Source organism: Mastigoproctus giganteus, chromosome 3 (genome assembly GCF_048544385.1).
Source record: "Mastigoproctus giganteus isolate SK-2022 chromosome 3, ASM4854438v1, whole genome shotgun sequence".
NCBI classification, from domain to species: domain Eukaryota; kingdom Metazoa; phylum Arthropoda; class Arachnida; order Uropygi; family Thelyphonidae; genus Mastigoproctus; species Mastigoproctus giganteus.
The window spans coordinates 182,431,070-182,453,840 of NC_143577.1; the positions used below are offsets into that span (position 1 = coordinate 182,431,070).

At 35.1% G+C, this 22,771-nt stretch overlaps 1 protein-coding gene across 1 annotated transcript in view; it reads right to left on the reverse strand.

The window, feature by feature from the left end:
* LOC150088451 (deubiquitinase DESI2-like) overlaps positions 1–22,771 on the reverse strand; it is a 65,660-nt gene that overhangs the window by 31,646 nt on the left and 11,243 nt on the right. The window contains exons 2-3 of the mRNA XM_090370781.1: positions 6,011–6,102; positions 2,483–2,555 (exon numbers count right to left, since the gene is read on the reverse strand). Of these exons, the coding sequence (XP_090226907.1) occupies positions 2,483–2,555; positions 6,011–6,049 (112 nt within the window). The 5' untranslated portion in view covers positions 6,050–6,102. The remainder of the gene's footprint in view (positions 1–2,482; positions 2,556–6,010; positions 6,103–22,771) is intronic.

Consider the following 22,771-nt stretch of genomic DNA (forward strand, 5'->3'; position numbering starts at 1 on the left):
CAGGTACTTTACCCACTCGGCTAGCCCGGTCGGCGATAGAGAATGGAATCATCATGGTTACTGTCATCTGTCAAAATCAAAAATGGCATCTTTTTCAGCACCTAGAGATCACGAACACCTCTTTATATAATAGAACAAACCTATTATGTAGCCCTTACCAAATATGCACAGACAATATTTCAGACACGCAGACAGAACCTGAGATAAAATGCTGTACCAATCCTCCCCCCATGCACCTTAGAAACATTACTAACTGATACTCAGTTCAAATTCCATCAGGCCGATCCTCCCTGTACTTGATTTCCCAATTTGTTAACTCTCAGCTTGACCTCTGGAACCTTATGGTGCATAGCTGAGTGTGGTCTGCTTCCCCTATGCATGTGTATATATGTTGTCCTTACATGTGTGCATGACTGGATGAATGTGTGTGCAAAGTTGTTTAGATAAGAATGAACAAGTAGTCACTTGTAGAATTTATCTTATTTTCCTTGATAACACTCATATAAGTGGTGATCTTTGAGAACCTTTCATTTGAATAGGGGAAAACATGTCACTGTGATGAACAGCAATGTTTCGCTACAATTATACTTGGCCCAACAGTGGAATGACATACATGATATCACATAGTTTCGCAGACCCCTCAATTTACATGAAGTAAACAAAAATATAAATGGACAAGAAAAAAAGTACATAAAAGACTAAAGATACTATTAAGTAGGCACGAATAACAACAATCATTAATTTCAAATCAGTAACATGGAAGCAAAAAGTACTTCTCTGGAGGACCTGTAAAAGGTACAATACCACTGTAGAGTTTATACCCTTGCTACTCCATTTTAAGCCTATCATAACAGAGGCTTTACCAACACTAAGTGCAAGAAAGTTTTTTAAAGGTGCCTGCCCAGCGTTGTATCTTCCAGTGCAGGCACCTAGAGCAAGCTGCTTTTGATTTAGCTTTTTTTTTTTGTTGAGAAAAGTCATCACAGTAGGATAGAGAATGGAATCATCATGGTTACTGTCATCTGTCAAAATCAAAAATGGCACCTTTTTCAGCACCGCCAGTACTACTTTCTTTCTATGTGCAATTTCACTAACAATGCCTGCTGTTTTTTTCCTTCCACAACTGTTTTTATTGCTATTTCACTATCTTGGCCCTAGAACAAGTTATCAGCGAACAACCCTACGCTCTGTTAAAATTACAACCGTTGCTCAAGAAACAGCGATCATCTCATTCTCAAATCTGGTCCTAGCCACTGAAATCCCAGGAAAGTAGGTGGCAGGACCCGCCAGAGTACTCTAGCTACAGTGGTACACCCGGTCAGCCTCCCCGTGGCATGGTGTGGTAACGTCGGGTCCCACTAGGGGCTCGGCGGCTAATAGACCAGAGGAACAAAGGGCACAACACAATATACAGCACATGACCCCCACACACTTCAAATCTCTGGCCCCGATACAATGTACACCCGCGGAGATGGGAGAAATCCCAGGAGCCGTTAGACACTAACATACCTTATACCTTATCAACAAACATATTCTTGAACAATGCACCTACATGATTAGCAGAGCTCAAAGGAAGATTATGTTCTATGATAAATGATGCAAATAAGTATTCAGCACATATTACATCATTGTCACTATGAAATGTTACTTCTACATTTTTTTTCTATGCACTATAGATTTTCCTTATGCTTATTTGTTTGCAAACATCTGATTACACTGCTTTTCCCACCACATGAAACTGAAAAATCGCATTTATGTACTGTACACAAAGCAAACAGATTACCTTTCCCATATTTTACAATACAAGGAAAATCCTGAGTTTGTCTTCTGAAATTTTATGTCACATCTTATTGAAAGACATTGCTAATTAGCTTCACACCACACATATGATAAACAGTTGCCTGTTACAGAGAACAATGCTGTTATCCCACATTCCTATTCTGCAACAGAAACTAGCACAACTGGCATTCAATTTCCAATTCATTGAATTTGAAGGAATTTGCAGAATTTTTTAAAATTTTCCTATTTAACATGGTTTTACTATTTTTTTTGTACAAAGAAAAAGGAGAGTTGGCAGCTATGCTAATAGAAGAAGACCATTTTATATTATGAGAAAAGAGTATGAATGCATGTATGTGTGTGTAGTGTTTTAAAATAACATGCTAAAAAAGATTATTATAAAAATAATATGATTTTTAATATTTTAACTACCAGTAAATCAGCATATTCTTTGTTCTATTAAAATGTTTGTGAAGAATTTGACTTTTCCATCAGTACTTTCCTTCAATAATTCTCGTAGATGAATTATCTGGATTTAATACCTCTAAGGATTTTGCAATCGCTTCGTAAAACAAAAAGCAAAAGGAGAATCCAGTTGATTCACAATTGTAATCGAGAAGAAAAACAACATGGATATTAAGACAAATATACGTAATAAAATGGCTAGTATATATGCTCTCTAATATATTAAAAGGTTACTCACCTATGCCATAGATTTCTACACCCGAGTGAAAGACACCAAGCCCAAAAGCCGAGGTATATTCATTAATCCAATACTATAAATGAAAAAAATAAAAAGCAATATATTATATATAAAATTTCATCTTTAGTGAGACTAAGTAATAACCATTGCTTGATAACTAATAATCCAGGATAGAAAAGTGAGATAAATAGATATTAAACAATATAAAATATTTAGACTAAAACAGACTCTACTGCTTAATACATTATGCACAAATAGCATGCAATAACGAAGACGGCTACATAAAAAAGTAGAGAAGAAAATAAGTGCATACTTTATGTGAAAGGTTAGAAAATCATGACTATAGAAACTTTTCTCCAGGCTTCATATGTTTTTGAACACATTGAGACAGGAAGGAATAAACAATTTTCGATTTTGAACAAAAAGACAAAATTAAATTGAACATAAAAAGTATGTTTCATTCATTTTTATTCTGTTTATATTTTTCTCTTCATTAAAGTTAAGTTACATTTTACCCATGTGGCATAGAATGGTGTGATTTTTTTTTTTTTTTTTTTTTTTGGTTGATGCTGCATAAGCTCATACATTTGCTTTCTTGCATCACATGCCACTACTACTACTATTCTGAACACTATTCAGCTTTTGTGCAGATTTTTCAAAATGAATACAGTAGAACTGTGGTCATTTATGATAAGGAGTGGGATGCCAGTTAATCAAAAAAGATAGTTGATTCAGAGGAAATTCCACTTTGTATATAGTACAAGTACATATATCAATTACAAAAGAAATTAATCAATTTATTCAAAGGAGAAGCATGTGTATTTTTACAGGGCTATATATAACACTCACCTAAAGAGAAAGTTTACAATTTTTAAAACAAAAAAAAAGCATATGACAAAATTAACTTACAGGAAGTAGCCTGATATGAATTTTTATTATTTATTTATTTTTTATTGTTGAAACCATTCTCGGGTATATAGGTACTAATTTTCTATAAATATAAAATGACATTTATTTAGTTAGCATTTTATAATGAAAGGAGCTACAGAGTAGAAAGTGTGACTCTTTACTGCTGTTTCTGTGTAAATAATCTCACAAGGTGTAAGGAGAAAAAGTTAATGCACTAATGGAGCCACAGTATATTTATTTTATAAATACAAACATTATTGAACATGTATAACCTCATTCATATATAGCAATGAGGGAGGGAAAGTTCAAGCACAGTGGACCTACAAGCATATGTTTTTTATAAATACAAACATTATTGTACATGTAGGACACTGCCTAGTTCATAGGCAAAAATGAGCAAACTAAACTTGCTAGCTAGCAAACCATATTTTTGCTAAAAGTGCATCAATCTCATACTGTGGAGACACTTCGCTATAAGTTGCTTTCATACCACACTACTCTAAATAAAAAGTACTGGTCCAACGGAGAACTACATTACTATTTATTTAAATTGTATTACCCAGACTGTAGTTTTCAACTCTTTTTGGGGTCCTCATTGGTGGGTAAGTAGGCACTGTGTTGCTGCTGTTGCACATCTCTGTTTAATGGGTTAATGTAGTATTTTTTTTTTTTTTCTGAACACATCCATTATTATTTGTTGTTGTTGTTATTATTATTATTATTTACTTTTAACTGGAACAGCAAAGGAAGACAGCTGGAGTTATATGCATTAAAGTTAAGAAGAAAATAACTTCATTCTCATAAATACTATTCAAAGGTAACTTTCCAAAATATATAAATGAAAATTTGTTTGGTTCACATTTAGTTTTTAATTATTGACATACATATTGAATTCTGTATCAATTGAGTGTTTCTTAACTGACTGGTATAGGAAATGGAAATATACATCAAGAGGCTCATGAAATATTCTGTTAGTGTTTTCAACTTAATTTACAAATTTGTGCATTCTTCTAATGTGCTCAGCTGGCTGGCTGACAGTGAAGCCAAGATAGTTCCAGAAAGCATCAAAATCCTTTCAAAACTAGGAATGCAGTGCAACGTAAAAAAAAAGGGGGGGACCCATAAAACTTCAATATATTTAATGATCCAATTCAGTGTGATCCAACTGTCATGCATCTAGCAAAAGCATATTGCATAGACTCTCAAACCAATACATGTTGAATGGTATGTGATTTTGTTACAACTTTCATTAGTAGTGTGAACAATAAGGTCTAAGTTGCTGATGCCCCTAAAAATTAACAATAAAAACAACCACTGGTAGTGTTGAAATTTCATTTACTCATACTTGAAAGATATAAATAAATGAAACCAAGGGAGGGTTTTTTTTTTTTTTTTCAGCAGATACTACAATTTTGCTTCCTTACATCATTTTGCCAATACTAATACCAAATTAAAGACTGGTAGCTAGTACCAATACATAGTATAAATTGTACATCTGACAGTGATAATGGTAAACATCAAATAGTTACATAAAAGCAAATGTACAAACCCTTGTACATCTAGGCATATACCTTTATTTATGTAGGCCATGAATTCTAACTCTTCGCCCACAGTTTGCAATCTAATGGATTCAAATGCAAGCTTCCAGAGGGGAAAATCCAAGAACTATATGAACTCAAGAGTAATGCCGGCAAGTATTTCCATGTATTTTTTTTCATATATGAGCAAGAGCAGAATCATATTGGAATACTAAGTGCTGTCCATTAAGTGATGTTTCATTTAAGGAATTCATTATACATGTATAATACAGAATGTCTTAAATGGTATGATTTTGTGCATGGCTTAATATTTTTTTTGTAAGCGTAAGGTATTTTGTAAGTGAGGTTACTATTCTGTTTTGTGCACAAAACAGAATAGTAACCTCTTCCTCTAGCAGCTTCCTGATCATTGTTGCCTATTAAATGGTTATACACTAGTGAAGCCCCCCAAAAGCCTACTGTTGTGACTGTTATTTGCATAGTGACCTGTGCTAGAACAGATGAATGCATGCACATATATGCCTTCTTGGCTACTTCTGAAAGAATATTCGTGATTCCTCTCCAGTCTAATTCCTAGTGAGTTCATGAAAATATATACATAGGTTTTTTATTATTATTTTAAATTGCCTGTGTGCATAGGACAGTCGTTATAATCACCATCCTTCCCACGATGGAAAAAGGCCTGAGTTTGAATCCCATCGATGATGCGAGGAACTTTTATGGGCTTTTTTTCACTCTGTGGCTGAGTTCATTGGTCTCAAAAAACATGGTTTCTGGGGGATAAAGACCTTGTCATGCTAGGGCCACCCGAGACTGTTCTCGGATGGCCCTAGCATGATAGTTTATTATTATTATTTTCAACTAGAAGAAAGTCAACTGGTCTTGCTTCAATTTTATTATAAATGAATTTTCTAATGTTTTTAGATAACCTTAAACACTGTTAACCTTATAGAAATAAAAGATAAGCTATGAAGATATAATAAAATAAAAATAAAAAATATGGTAAACCAATTAAAATGCGTACAAATAAAGAATATATTTCATAAGAATAAATTATAGAATTTATTCATTTTCAACTTACCATGTCATAGACATTCAATATTACTGGTTCTCTTGCCATATTTGGTGTTAATCCAGTTATCAGAATTAATATTTGGAAAGTACACAGTGATTCTAAGAAAAAACAAAAAAATGAAGTATCAGACTAATAAAAAAAAAAAACTTTATCCTTCTTTAAAAAAATTTATTCAAATCTCAAAAGTTCTGAATTCTAACATTTGTCTACAATGATGTAAAGTAATAATTAGTTGTAAAAATAATTCTAGCCTACTCCATCATATGCACATGTATATTTATTAGGAGCTGTTTTAAAAACTGCGCAAAGAAACTCTACTACCTGTCACAGTTCAGTCAGGCTTCAAAATGAAACACAAGTTAACAAAAAAAACCACCAACATAATAATAATAATTAAATGAAAAGATTATGGGATAATGCCTCAACTTATGGGAAATTCACTAAACGTAACAGGTTAGTGCATTAGCATCATGTTTGTACATAGTGAATTACCGAAAATTGCAAAACAGCATCATTTTTATCATATCTCATATTGTGAATACCTTCACAAAAAGATTTGCCTGATATGACCTGAATAAGTAACGCTTCACCAGTGGACAAGACTATTAATTAATTGCTTATTCTCAGTAGATACCACCACAACCACCCAGACAGCCATTTCAAGGCTGTTAGCCTCTCATAGGTGGTGTCCACTTCTTTTGCTGATCACTGAGAGCATTATTGGGATTTGCTCTCTTAAGATTATAGCATTTTCTTTAAGAACAGCATCTCCAACAAACTGCACAGTTGGATCAGGTCATCAGAGATGCTACTTAAAGCAAAATCTACACCAGTTTGTTTGTTTGTTATTTGGTTTTTAGGAGCATTAGCAACTAAGGCCATATTGCTCCAGGATATGCGGTGGTCATTCCCTGACCTTTCCGCATCCTCCGTATTTGGTGGTGACCTTGAACCCCGGTCTAATCAAGAAGCATGTGCAACGCACTGCTGCTCCTTCCCACCTGGCTATGGAGGCGCCATATCTACACCAGTAGATTTTGCTTTGAACAGCATTATAACAATTTAATTTTATTTGTTAATTTTTTCTAGCATTCACCCATAACCCATTTTTCTACCAGGTTTGGGTGAATGCTAGAATTACTCTATCTTCTATTTCTATATGATGTTTAAAATAACTGACTTTGGGCAACCCACTTGCTCTGTTATCTGATGAATGGACATATTTGTGATATGAAATGGATGTGTCCATGTCCTTTTGAAAGAGAAGTGTTCAATTTGATTAAGGTTTTGACTCTGGAATAGCCAAGGTTATAAGTGCCTACTTATGATTTTAGCAGGGGAGGACAAAATACAATTTGAAAAACATATTTACATCAATGGGGGAAAAGGAAAAGAAATATTTTTACCTGCAGAGCCAGCAGATTGTAGAAGTGACTGGCCCTCTCTCTCTCTCTCTCTCTCTCTCATATATTGCCAAGTTAGATTTCTATAATACTATTCTGAAATCATTGTACTGGATCAAGCTGTATGGCACAGGATTTTTCATACCAATAGGGTAGAATGTAATGGCATGTATTAGTAGTAGAGGCATACGATGAAAGAAAGTATTAGTAGAGGCATACGGTGTATTAGAATTTATGTTTATATATACAACAGCCAATGGCCTAGGCCATACTATATGAAACTGGCCAAGAACACTCACTGAGGTACAATGCATTAAATGGGAAACTGTGCTTTGGATATATATAGTACATCTATGTGAATCCACTGACAAGGAAATCATGCACCATGATCCATAATTCCATTTAGCTTCAGTCACTGCTGCAGGATCAGCTGCTCTATGCACCATGACTATCATTAGCTGCAGTTGTGAAGTAAGAGTTTCAGCTTGGGAGTAGCTACACAACCATATCCCATATCATAGTGTGCAACTTTGTAACGATTGCTCATCCAATAAAACTATTGTTATTCTACGAAGAATCCCTCTTGGAGCTTAGAAAGAGTGACCGCAATAACAACAATTTCTTTTCCCTCCAACAGGCTCTCACAATCATAAAATAGTTGCCTAATAGGCTTTGGATGAATGTTAGAATTACTATCTTCCACTTCTATACAATGTTTCAAATAATTTCTTTGAGCAACTCACTCTGATAAAACAAAAGAATGGACACATCTGTAATATGGAATGGAAAAAAGTGTCTTCTTGAACAATATCTGGACCTTTTTTGTCATCTCAGCTAATGTCCAATGTCCCTAAAAACCAGTACTGGTTTTGAATGACATTGGACATTAGCTGAGATGACATCTAACTGCCAAGTAACCTCTGAAATGAGCCGCTATTTTCTAAACTTGACATTGCTCAATGCACATTGAAAGGTAGAGGATTTTGTAATTTCCTACCAGTGGCTTATCAAAAGAAGAATGAATTATCCAGAGAACAACAGCCCACACTCTCAAGGGTACCATCAACAGCAGTCACACAGCAGCAATATTATAATGCCCTCAATAATCATATAAGGTGTCATTTTACCAAATAAGTCTAAGGAAAGTAAATTAATAAAGAAAAACTGTAATTGAGAAATACACAATCCCACCATAAGTCATAAGACACTCCTCTGAGTGCAGGATGCTATGTGACTACAAAATATGCAAACATATTGGTTTACAAAGGTGATCAGCAGTTATCTGGAACTTATTTCAAATGTGTGCACAAAACAATGAGTGCACACAGAAAGAGCTAATAGAGATTCAGAGGGAAATGACAGTTGAATATCATGTGGAGAAAATGCCTCTGCATGCTACTGCTCAGGAATTAAACATTCCCAAGTTGTGGCAATGTGCTGATCAAAACAGAGCTGAATGCTTGCCCCAAAAAATAACCCAAGTGGCCAGCACACCTTGGGACTGATGGTTACAATATCTCACCATCAGACTAGGGAAATCTGAATGAGCCACAGCAAAAATGTTTCCATGATACAAAGAGAGCTGCATTCCACAAATTTTCATGGAAAATCTGTGGACCAAAAGCTTTTATAGTAAAATGAAATGCACATCACTGATTGGTATGGTGCAAGGCACACTGAAACAGGACTATGGATTGATGGAAAATAGTCCTAAGAAGGACATGTTGGCATTGGAGGATTCCTGGAAAACAATTATTACCTGGGTGTTTCATAATAACTGTACAGTTTGGAGAAGGTGTCATGGTCTAGGGCAGCAGTCGCCAACCTTTTGGACCTCACGGACCACTAAACTCAAAATTTTGAATCCCGCAGACCACTACCATGATTTTTTCCATAAAAGTAACATTCTAAATATGAAATGGTACTTACACTTGTTTTTGTACTCCAAGTTATTTGCAAAAAAAATGGATATCATTAATGTTAATATAATTAGTAATATAATGGCCTTATAATGATAAAAAAGTATAATAAATAAAAGCAGATATATTCATTATGAAAAATGCAAAAAAACATTTTAAATTTCATTTTATTAAAAAAGAATTAACGGAAACAATTAATATTAACAATTATCAAATATCAGTGCACCTTGACATAGAGGTGTATAAAGGATTAATTATAGCAAAATAATCAGCGTGAAATTTGTTGCTGCTTGTTTGAAATAAGCTGTTGGATTCTCGCCTCCAATAACATTACTGCAACACAGAGAGCTGTTTGTATTTCTAGCCGACAGCGATACTTGTTTTTAATTGCCGTAACTGATGAAAATGTCTTTTTACACACATATATGTAGTTGTGAATGGAATTAAAATTTTAATGGCCTTTTCACTCAGCACTCGGTACTCACTTTTTACGGAAAGCCAAAAATGAGATCTTGTTAAGGACGAGTGGAATTTACCTTTGAGACTGTCGGATTATAGATAGATTAGGCTTTCCTTTTCTTTCATGTTCAAATTACTATCCTCAATTTTCGCCGAAAATGGATCTATTATCCACGTATTTCTTTGTCTTGGGTCCTCTTCCTTTGGGTAATAACGACCAAAAGAGTCAGTGAGCAACTGTAAGTGCAATCGAACAAGAGTTATTACCTGTTGGGTTGACATCCTCCTGTTTCATATAATTATCAAAATTTGGGAACATTTCCAGATCTTCTTCAGCCAACCGCATTTGCCACAGCAATATCTTCCTTTGAAATGCATCCATTTTGCCTCACAGTATGAACACATCCGTAAGCTGTTCTTGCAAGGACATGTTCAGCTCATTTAACAGAGAAAAATATCTGCCAAGTATGCAAGCTTGGCTAGCCAATCATTGTCAGACAAGAGATCACGGAGCCTCGAATTATTTTGCTGCTGGAAGAATAACTTGACTTCTTGGTGCAGGTCGAACAATAGGGTTAGCACTTTGCCCCTCGACAGCCATCTCACCTCAGCGTGAAGAACATGATTATGCTGACAGCCCAAAGTGCCTCAAATATTCGAGAATTGAGTGCTTTATGGCGAATTTCGTTTACAATTTTAATTACATCAGAGAGTACTTCGTGCAGTTCTGGAGATAATCTTTTCGCCACAAGTTGCTCACGATGTATAATACAATGAGTAAACAAGATATCTGTGTGTCCAATGTCTTTCACTTTTGCAACAACTCCTGAATGATGTCCAGTCATGTTTGCGGCACCATCTGTGCGTATCCCAACACATTTCTTTCATTCAATACTGTGTTTCAGGAAATAACCATTAAGTGCATTGAAAATTTCAGAGCCGGTTGTTCTACCCGACAAGATTAGCAAACAGAGTTCTTCCTTTAATTCTCCTTGGCAATCAAACCTCACAAAACAAAGAACTGCCTTGTTAGTTGTCTGTTGATTCGTCAAGTTGAACTGAATAAAACTTAGAATTTTTCACAAGTGCAATCACTTGATTTTCAATAACTTCAGCCATGTCTTCAATTCTGTGCTTCACAGTGTTAGCACACATAGGAATTCCTTTCAGTTTCTCGACAGCCTGTTTCCCCAAAACCTCTTCACAGGCGTGTAACAAGCAAGGTTTAATTAATTCTTCTCCAATCGTATATGGCTTTTTACATCTCGCGATTTGAAGTGCTATCAAATAAGAAGATTTTACTAAGGACTTACCTTCAACAATCATTGTTGCTAATGAACTTTTTTGCTTTTGCAAATTTTCACGCATTCTTTGGAAGTAGTCAACTGGCTTTTTAGTTAAATCTGGGTGTTTTGAATGCAAGTGCCTGCCAAGTTTCGAAGGTTTCATGGCATCATTGGATAAACTCTCAGAACATATAATATAAAGCAGCCATGGATCCAGTTCACTTCCAGGTTCTTGAATAAATCCAAACTTCAAGTAGTCCGCATCATATTTTCTTGAAACTTTGAACTTTTTCTTCTCTCCGCCTCCAATTCTAATGTCTTTCCTGATGATGCCTTGCAGTGGCTGTGGAGGCTCTGATTTATTAACCAACTCATGACAACGTGATGTATTACCTAAGAAGCACAAAATGCTTGTTTGCTTTTTCTGACTCATTGAGGTTATTTTATTTTTATCTAAAACCAAACAAGAAATAAGATAGTTATCAAACTCAAGCTCTTTGATGCCATTAAATATCACACTGTGCACAGTTAAAATAAAAATATCGCTGGTCACTTACCTAAGAAGAGTATCGTATTGAATAAACACCAGTATAGCGTTGACAAAAATTCGTTTCTTGAATAAGCCCAACAATAGAAATAGCTTTCTATATTTTTTTACAATAGAAGCATCGCTAATACCGGATATTGCACTGGGCCTTTTATAAACATGCAACGTAATAAGGTGAAAATTTCAAAAAAGTAGAATCAGAATATAATGAAACATTTTAATAAAGACGAAAATTGCAAATATATTCAAATTACTCTGTGGACCACCAAAATTCTCTTGCGGATCACTGGTCTCAGTGCGTGGAACTATGAATGCTGCAGCCTACACTGATGTTTTGGAAAATTTAATGTGCACTATCCTGTGACAATTTTGTGGAAACAGCCTTACACTTTCCAACATGATAATGCTTCATGTAATAAAACAAAGAAACATTGTCACAATGAAAGGTGGATGTGTGTTTTAAAGAGAATAACATCAGAAAATTCACAATCCCACCTTAACCCAACTGAACATCTTCAGTGAATTGGAAAGCAGGAGTAAGGATAGGCAAAGCATTTTAACCTGAACTAATAAAATGGAGATTACAAATGCTTTGAAGGAGGAATGGAGCTCGATAGTACTAGCTTTCTACCAAAAATTAGTACAGGAACTCCCCGACATATGTAAGGGTTGCTTTCCGTGGAATGCTACGTGTCAGAATTTCCCCCACACTTGTACAACACTCACAACTCTCCTCGCCGAATTGATTGAATCAAAAAAAGAAATTTTTGATGAACATGTAAATAGAATTATTTATTGTATTTATTTAATTTTTTATCTCATGTGCAGGAAAAATTACAAAAACGTGCAATTTAAAAAATTTCAGAATTATAAAATTACAAAAAAAGAGGAGACAGGCATAACATAACATAACATAACAGCAGTAAATTTTACCTCTCGAGCATCATTGCCAGAATCGATGTCTTCAGCTGATAAGTACGGCGCTGCAGAGGTTGAGGGCTGTGGAGATATTTAGAAGGGGTCTTACGAAAGAACATATCAATGGATAACTGGACAGTGGCTTTTTTATTTTCATCGTAGATTTCTCTGTAGCAAGCAAGCATATCATTCACCCCTCTGTTTAAGAATTGTTTGCTGTTAGGATCCATCTTCTCAAATCTCGGCATTGCAGTTTTAAGAAATGCCATTGCCATCTCTCTGGTGATGAAGCGTCTCAGCTCCTCATTTGGTTCATCTCGAGCTTTGTCAGCATTTTCTTCTTTCAATATCGCTGCCTGCAAGTCAATAAGTTCTTTGTTAGATAATTCCTTCTCTTCTTCCTCTATTAACTACTCCACATCTTTGGCATCAACCTCCAATTGAAGTAGCTCTGCAACCTTTACAATCTTATCTGTAACCTCTTCATATGATTCGTCTTTTTCAAATCCTTCAAAGCCTTTTACGTGCCGTGGGCAGATTTTCTTCCATGCACCATTTAAACAACGTTTAGTAATTTCCGCCCAGACCTTATTAATGTTTAAGATAGCATTGTAAATGTTGTAAGATTTCCAAAAGTTTCTTAACGTAAAATTTTTCTCATTGTCTACTGCAGACAATGCCTGAGCAAATAGTATGCTTTTAAAAGTTTGAAATAACATCCTGATCTACAGGTTGGATGAGTGAAGTCGTCTTTGGCAGTAGAAATATGACTCTTACGATCGAATTGAAATCATCTAGATGCGTAGGATGTCCAAGAGCATTATCTAATAGAAGCAAAATCTTGAAAGGAACGTCGCTGTCTGTACAATATTTTTCAACCTCAGGAATGAAGCAGCATTTAAACCAATTCTCAAAGAGAGATACTGTTATCCATGCTCTCTGTTTCAATCGGAAATGAAGGTAGGGTGGCTTTATTGATGCCCTTAAATTCACGAGGATTTCCAGAATGGTAACACAAGCAGTGGTATTAATATGTAATCTCCCGCTGCATTAGCCCCAAGCAAGAGCGTGGTCCTATCTTTTGACGCCTTGAAACTGGACATTGTACGTTCGAATAGCCGCCTTCAACAATTTTTCCCAACACATCACAAAATTTCTCCGCAGCTGCAGAATCGGCACTGGCAACTTCACTGCATACTTTAATGTTGTGGAAACTAGCGCAATGCTTGAACCTATTAAACCACCCGTTGCTTGCCACAAACTTGGCTTGTGGTGTGCTGTACTTATCTTCATAATACTTGCTTTTGCTTGAATGGCCATTGGACTCGAGGGCACTTACTTCTGAATCTGATTTTCCATCCATATTATTAATAGCTTTTCTATCTTAGATATAGCATCTGAATGCTGTTTTGTGATCACTGTTGATCTTAAATGCGTTGATCCTTTAACATGTTCTTTTATACGCGCACTGTCACTTGAAATAGTATTCACTGTTGAAGCAGTGAGACCTAATTCCCTTGCAATAGATGACAAACTTTGTCCTCCTTCGTACTTCTTAATCATTTTCATCCTTATTTCTAAATCAATTTTGTTTAGTTTCCTGGCACTACTACCACTTGCACTTTCCATTGGTCACTTTCCCTTCATCACTGTAATATGTAAATAGGAATGAAGAGAAGATTCTGAAATTTTATTTATGTTTTTTTATATGATTGAAGATTATAACAAAAATGACGAAATGAGTTCCTCTTCAACGAAGGGGAACTCATTTCACCATAATACCATAACATAAAAACCCACAGAATTTCAGTTATCGGTATAATTGCAAATGCAATAAGATCTAGTTTACTACCTATTTATAATAAATAGATTGTGCTAGCAGAAAAGCCCAATAAACCGGAAAGTGCAAATTGTTTTTATTGTTGTGTTTTAGAAAAATATCACAAAGGTGTTCAAAATTGATTCTAATGGGAACATATGATAACGATGAAAGGGTAGTGCAATTTCCATTATAAAAATGAACTTTTAGAGAGATAAATAGCTTAGTAATATTGTGAAATTTTCAAATTCCAAGGTCTTGGAACGAATTACCAAAAAAAAAAAAAAAAAAACCCAAGGGTTATTGGGTTCATATTATGATATTTTCACGATACCTCCATTTATTCTATGGGATGCAAAATACGTTTCCACGATTTTTTTACGTTTGCACCAGCAGGCAAAAATTTAGTCAAATTTCTGTAAGTCGAGTATTACGTAAGTCGGGGAGTTCCTGTAATAAGTTTTCCACGATGCATTGAAGAAATACATCCAAAGGTGGGTAAACATGTTATAAATTTCTTTGAATAAACACATTCTGTTCATAAAAAGAAGTGATCCATAACCTTTTGCACATTAATGTACAGCAATTTCAAAATTACACAAGAACAAGTGTAATAAATCTTTGTGCTCTGAATAACTGACAAGCAATGCTTAATTATAATAATATCTTAAAATAATTCTTAAAGAAACAAGATTAAAAATTATGAGAACAATAATAAAATTCTCCAGACCTATTTACAAATATTGAGTCTATCAAAATCAATTCTATTTCTAGACAGAAAATTGACTCAATTCTCAGAAATCACCTTGTAATGGCTCACAAATGTGACAGAACTAAGTCATAATTTATAGAAGCCTGGTTCTCACTTCTATCAATTATGACTTAGATTCTCGGGAGGGGGGGTTAAACTAATAGTACCAATGAGATCTTTTTATGTAGTGAAAAAAATGAATATGTTAATTACTAAGATTTTTTTGTGTAGTGAGGATGGGTAGCAAAATTAACTTTCATACTCCTACTAGACAAGTAAGGAATCTCATGTTGTTTCACCTTGACTCTGCCAACATGGATATCATAAAGTTTAGTCTGATAACAGAATCATCAGATGAGTAAATGACTCTCTTATTGACAACACTCATCCAATGAGGAACTCCAACACCAAATACACCACCTATCTTGAACTATGAAGTGAATAGATCTCACTAAATCTATGTGCTTATTTTTGTTATTTACTTATTTTTATTGTTTGTATTCCACCCCCCCTTCTACCAATAAATAAACTTAATGAATACTTCTTACTACACATTATTTTTACTGTTTGGAGTCTCTTTAATGCTTTATCTCACTGCTGGATTTAGCTGTGAAACAAACTAGTTTATCAGTTCTGTTCACTCTGAGACACACTGTTATTGGTTAACCTGGTATATCTTGTTTTCAATTTAAAAAAAAAAAGGGCTTAAAATTCTTGCCATAGCAAGAATTTTAATTCTTGCTATGGCAAGAATAGCACTGGTAGATTACACGTAGCACTGGTAGATTACACGTTATACTTTTTGAAAGTTATCCTTGGAATTATATAAGATACAACAGTTACTCCATTATAAATCGAGAAATTTTGAACATTTGCAAAATCAAAAAGCACAAGTTTGCCTTACATACTGATCATTTCAAGTTTTTACACAGAGAAAAATATGTTAATGACTTGACATAAAACTTATGTTAATGACAAAAAATCCAACTTGTTCCCATATATAGAGTTCTTTATAGAGTAAGTGAGATGTGTGCATACTACTGGAAATCTAGTCACTACTAATTTTTGTTGCATAGTGTTTTGTGAAACAAATCCAGGTGATAATCTTGCATTTCTCAACTTTAATAGCATCAACATTTTGTTGTTGTGCAACAGATGGAAATTGATATTAAATAGCCTTTATTTTAATTGTAAATGTAGTAGATAGTACTAGTAATCATGTGAAACTAGTTTTATTAATCCTTTCATAAAAAGTATGGCTGAAATATATTGAAAATAAGTGTCACATGATGCTGGCATAAAACTGAAAGTAGTTAATCTTGCAGAGGTCACATTATTGTGGCTTCTGCAATTAAATATTTCATTAATTTACTGCTAGGAGGCTCCGCTCCCCCTGCACGCTTTTCTTCGTAAAATGTAGAGGTATGACAGAGTGAGACAAATCTTTTCTAAGTAAAAGATGCCTATTGAAACGCACTGATTGATATCTAATCAGGAAATGACCTATGTAATTATTTACCTGTGAATTTGTAGTGACATAATTGCCTTGCCCACTTGTACCACATGACCCGCATCCCTCTTCTCCCATTGGCTACCCTACCACGCAGCATTCTTAAGGTCGAATAAATATCACTATGTAATTATTTACCTGAATTTACATAAGTCACTTAGGAAAAAGGCCTTTTGCTTAGGGTTCCATAATGCACGAGGAATATTATTGCATCCGAAAAACCAGGACTAAAATATTTACAAATTATACAAATATTTAAAATATTTGCAAAATACTAAACTATTTACAAACATTATGGAAGCAGCTGTCTTTCAATGCGTCCCACATACACGCTCTACATTGTCAACAGCAAGTGTCTGATTCTGTCCAGTAACACCTTTGTGTTCCTTCCATTTAACATTCACCAACCTCGTGCACATGTTTCACTATCTAATACACGAACAGCATCATCTGATGTTCCATTGTAATGTTTTTTTGTATATTAATGTCAGCTGATGAAGGGACCCATCATCCCGATATAGTAGAGGTATGATTGTAAATAGTTTAGTTTTTTGGAAATATTTATATAGTTTTGTATTGTATAATGTTATTATTTGTATAACGATAACATTATACTAATATAATAATGCACTGATCGAAATCTAATCAGGAAATGACCTATGTAATTATTTACTTGCACATTTGTAGTGATGTAATTGTCTTGATGTAATAATCAGTCATGTACAGTTACTAAGGATTTTGGACTAAAGATGAATATGGCTAAAACAAAAGTAATGATGAACAAGTATGCCACGGAAAGGGAAATAATGATTGAAGGAGCAGTAATTGAAAAGGTGGAGTCATATACTTATCTGGGACAAGTTATTAGCTGTAATAATGATAAATGGCTGGAAGTCAAGAGAAGAATAAATTTTGGATGGATAGCATTCAGGAAATATAGTCACACACTGAAGAGCAATATCCCAGTTTGTCTGAAACTTAAAATAATGAAACAATGTATACTCCCCACCATGACTTATGGAAGTGAAACTTGGGCACTCACCAAAAGAATGGAAGAGAAGCTGAGAACTACACAGCGAAGAATGGAACAAATTATATTGGGACTCAGACTGTTAGATAAGAAGAGAAACACATGGATTAGGCAACAAACTCAAGTAAAGGACATTCTTATCAAAACTAAACTAAAATAGTCTTGGGCAGGACACATAGCTCGAAGACATGATGACAGATGGACTAAGAAAATAACAGAATAGTACCCAAGAGGAGCTAGAAGAAAACCTGGAAGACAAAGGTAGAGATGGATAGATGAAATTCATGAGTTTTTGGGTAGTAAATGGATGGCCAGTGCTCAAAACAGAAGGAACTGGAAAGTTGCTGGAGAGGCCTTCATCCTGCAGTGGATTGAAAATGGCTGATGATGATGATGAATTGTCCTGCCGTTTTCTTCCACTGGCTCAAAAAAATATCACTAAGAGGAAAACTTTAATGTATAGAGAGATAAAATAAAAGGTGTTGCATCAAAGTTTTGCAGAGGATCGCCCATTCTGTCTGAAACATACAAAACTGGGCAGCATCAGCTATGTTCTCAAAGCACATTTTCTAATATTAACTTATACATTTTATGACTTCCCAAGGCCAAATACTATACTCGAGTGCAAGTCAACTTGTACTTGAATATCTATGGTAAACATTTTCTGATGTTTTCAATTCTCTTTTGCTCTCAACTTACAAAGTATTTATGAAATAGACAGTCTAATCTTAAGTGAGATGTGTGAATCAATAAACATTTGTTCAGTCAGTTTTCTGAGTATTCCTTCCTAATGCATTCTGCAGTACATTTTAATTTTGAATCTTTTTTAATACCATTTTTTTTTATCTGTCCATTGTTATTTTCTAAACTTCTTGGTTCCGAGTTTGCTGATTAAACTAGCTGCAACTGCACTAACTACAATGGTAATTTTCCTTTTCACTTGAAGCTGCAGTTTCTCCTCTTCTAGAAATTTCTCTGAATCTCTCTCCAGTATCATTTCATATGCTTACGACCTCTACCTATTATAATATTTCCTTATTTTTTATACTTCTCTTGCCAAAATGTTCTTTCTGTCTTTGGTTCATTTCTAATCATTTTATGAACCTCTTTTGTTTCTCTTTATTTGTTAAAACCATTACTATTTAAAATTGATATTTATACTCAGGCACGACAACCAAGTCAGTAGAGTTTACAATAAATCGTAAATACAAATATTTATCATATTTAGTAGTCACGGGCTTGAACCCTAGTCCACTGGGCTACGTCAGGCCCCATGTCAAATGGTTTTAGAAGAACCGACTTGAAAGAACAAGAATGATATTTAAGAATAAAGTAGATTAAGTAAATATATAAAGATTGAAATCAATAACCCACTAACATTTTGAAGTTTTCTTTCAAATGGTAACTTCAGGAAACAAATTTTTGATTAAAAAATAATGATACTTTATTTTAGTAGAACAAAAGTTACACTAGTCCATTGGAACTTCCCGGATAATAAAGTGACTCACAATGATTTCATATGGTATACCAGGTGTGGCTATTAAATAACAAGAAAGCATGCTGCCACTGCACACAAAGTGCCACCTGTGAAACAAAGGCACAGCAATTAAGCTTGAACCTTTCCCTAGTTGTCTGCCAAGCCACATTCTAACATGCTCATTCGCTTTTCAGTGAGACAGGTTTTCATTACCTTTTTATTTTTGCAGTTTGCCGGACAAACAAATTGAACAACAAATCAACCTCAAATTTTTAACAAAACTAAAGAAAACACCAACTGAAAGTTAGGAGTTATGTCAAGTTTATGGGGAAGATACTATGCTGAGAGTTTGTGAGTTTGAATGGCATAAAAGATTTTTAGAATGAAGAGAGAACGTGGAAATCAATGAATGCCCAGGAAATGTCCATGAAAATGTGGAGTGGATAAGGACATTGATTAGAAGTGACCATTGTTTAAGCATTAGAATGGTTGTATCAGAACTCAATATGAACAAAGAACAGTTAGATCAAATTTAACTGAAAATTAGGCAGGAGAAGAGTATGTGCCAAAAATTTTGAAAGAAGATCAAAGAATGAGGACTAAGTTTATGAGGAGGTTTTGAAAAAACCAAAGATCAGGACTTTGAGTACCATAATTACTTGTGATGAAAGTGTTCCAGTATGACCCAGAAAATAAAAGACAGTCAACGCAATGGAAGACAAAACAAATCCCACACCAAAAAAAGCAAGAATGTCAAAATGAAAAACATGCTTCTTGTTTTCTTCAACATTAAAGAAAATAATATGGCTGGATATGTTCACCAAATCAGACTGTCAATCAAACATACCACATTGAAGCTCTGACAAGGCTGCATGAAAAAATTTAAAGGAAGAGACCTAAATTGTGGAAGGATGTTTAGACGTTCTATCAAGACAATACTCCAGCACATAACATTCTCGCTCTCTGTACGCAACCTATTCACAAGACCTTGCCCCTTGTGACTTTTTTCCCCCATTTGCCTTCCAGTCTATTGAAGACATTCAGAAAAAAAGACCAAAATGTTAAAAGGGTTTACAGAAGATGACGTCCAGAAATGTCTCTGTGCTTGGAAGAAATGTATGGAACAGTGTGTTCAAGCCCAAAGCAATTATTTTGAAGGGGATAACTATCGTAAGGTATTAGCATTAGCAGAGGCATACGATACATGCAAGAAAGCAAGCTTATGCAGCAGGCGAAAAAAAAAAAAAAAAAAAAAAACTTCCCATTTCACCCCTCCATTCATTCCAAATGCCTGTCCAGCTCAGCCTTAAATTTATTTAGGCTATCAACTTCCACATCAAAAGATGGACGTCTGTTCCAACAATCAACCACCCGCTGGCTAAAGGCAAACTTCCACACATCCATTCTACAACTGCCTGTCCTCAATTTGAATCTGTGCCCATGCAGGTTCTTAATCTGAACAAGAGGAAGGAAGAATCCCATCAGCATTCAGCTTGCTCAACCCATTCAAGGCCTTATACACCTCGATTAGATCACCTCGCAGGTGCCTACTCTCCAGGCACTGCAATTTGCAGAACTTAAGCCTTTCTTGGTAAGAGCACCCCTTTGTTCCCCTCACCAATCTTGTTGCCCTTCTTTGTACTTGTTCTAGCAACTCTACATCCTTCCTAAAATGAGCTAAAAACTATTTCATTATATTTATTTTATTGCAGGAGTCTATTATTTTAATAGCCACACCTTGTATAAGGATGCCACAATGAGAATGACTAACTCAGTTAGTTGTTCTCATTGTTTACACATAGCACTGGTGTGACTGATTTTTGATATGTAACATTACTGACTTGCCAATCAACTTTTGACTGACAAGGAAGCAATACTACACCATTTGAAGTTGAATATCAGTGATGTTATAATGAAATGGAAGGATGAAAGTACCATTATCAACCAGCACAGGAAGACAACAAAAGTTTACTCCAAGCAACCAGAGGGTACTCAAAAGGGTAATATGACAAATCTCATAAGAAATCCCTTCAAACATCAACCAGGGGTTGAAGAAGGTATCACAAGGGGTTGAAGAAGTCTATATGAAATGCACTATGTACAGATCATTGGTTTTTCTTAGGAGAGTGGCAGTACATAAGCCAAACATCACCAACTGAAATCACTGGTCTTGCTATGCATGGTGCAACAAATGGCCAAGGACTTCTGGTGGTTATGCAGAAAAACCTAAATACTGACAGCTACATTAATATTTTGGACAATTCCATGCTCTCTACAATGTGGAGGTTCTTTGGTACCAGCCCATGTTTGTTTCAATGGGATAGTGCTCCATGCCATACTGCAAGTGTTGTTCAAAAATGGCTCCAACATGAACTACAGGTCCATTCCGGTTATTTGGGACACATCGGGACTAGTGCATTTTGGCCAGATTAAGCGGCTGCCCTAATTATCCGGAGTTTCACGTAAATAGTTAAAAATAAAATGTACCTCCCCCTTTACAATTGGTTCACTGTACAATCAAATCACGTTACGATGGAGTCACCATAGTAAAGTTCACTATACGATGTGCAGTAAGCACCGGTCATTGTGATCACATTTGTGAATTGAATTTTAATTCTATTAAACAGCGATTCTAATTAGCGAAAATAGGTGGAATATTATCCACAGGCTATAAAAGCAAAGATATATTAAGCACAAATTTATCCTTTATTACCTTACCAATTAAAAAATTAAATGATACGTGATAATCGGAATAATTAATATGTACCGTAATATGTACATACAAACTAGTTGACATTTCTGTTCACTGACATTTGTGGGTGGGGGTTAAAATTTAAAACAGTAAAAAAAAAGATAAGCAATCAATAACAAAGAACACGGCACACACAAATTGCTAGTAACACAATACGTGCAAGTGAAAACGGAGTAACGAGTTACAAAGCTTTAAAAATAGGAATGAAGAGAAGATCTGAAAATTAATTTTTTTATATGATTGAAGATTTCATGGAAGTGTAAACACATTTCACCATAATAACTCACAGAATTCCAGCTGTCAGTGTTATCGCAAATTCAGTAAGATCGAGTTTACTGTCCGTTTATGATAGATTTCATTAACAGAAAAGCCCAATAAACAGGTGACTGCTAATTGTTTTTGTTTTATGGTTGTGACCTCCAGAATTTCTACCAAACCACGTGGTACCGTCGGAGACAATCGCAGGATAATCTCCAGTGCTACGGTCTCCTGCCCCGATTAAGTGAAGTAAACCCTGGCTATTTTCTCGACTGGTTTCTGTTTTTTACGATTTGCCCTAAATAAACGGCTGTCCCGATTAACCAGTGGCCCAAATAACCAGAATCCACTGTATTTGCAAATAGCATCAAGGGTTGCAAGATTTGTCACTCTAGATCCAATTTCCATTACTCTATGGACCAATTATGGTAAGTACAAAAGTTGGAAAGCCCAGTGGGCCAGTGCAGAGTTCCAATTTGAACCCTATGGAACATATATGGGATGAAATAAAATGCCAAGCAAGGATCAGACCAATGTTTCCCATATCTGTAATTCATCAGTCACTGTTTCACATAAAAATGGAGGGCAACACCTACTGCAATTTATTGTCGGTTGGTGGAAAGTCTACCCAAGAGGGC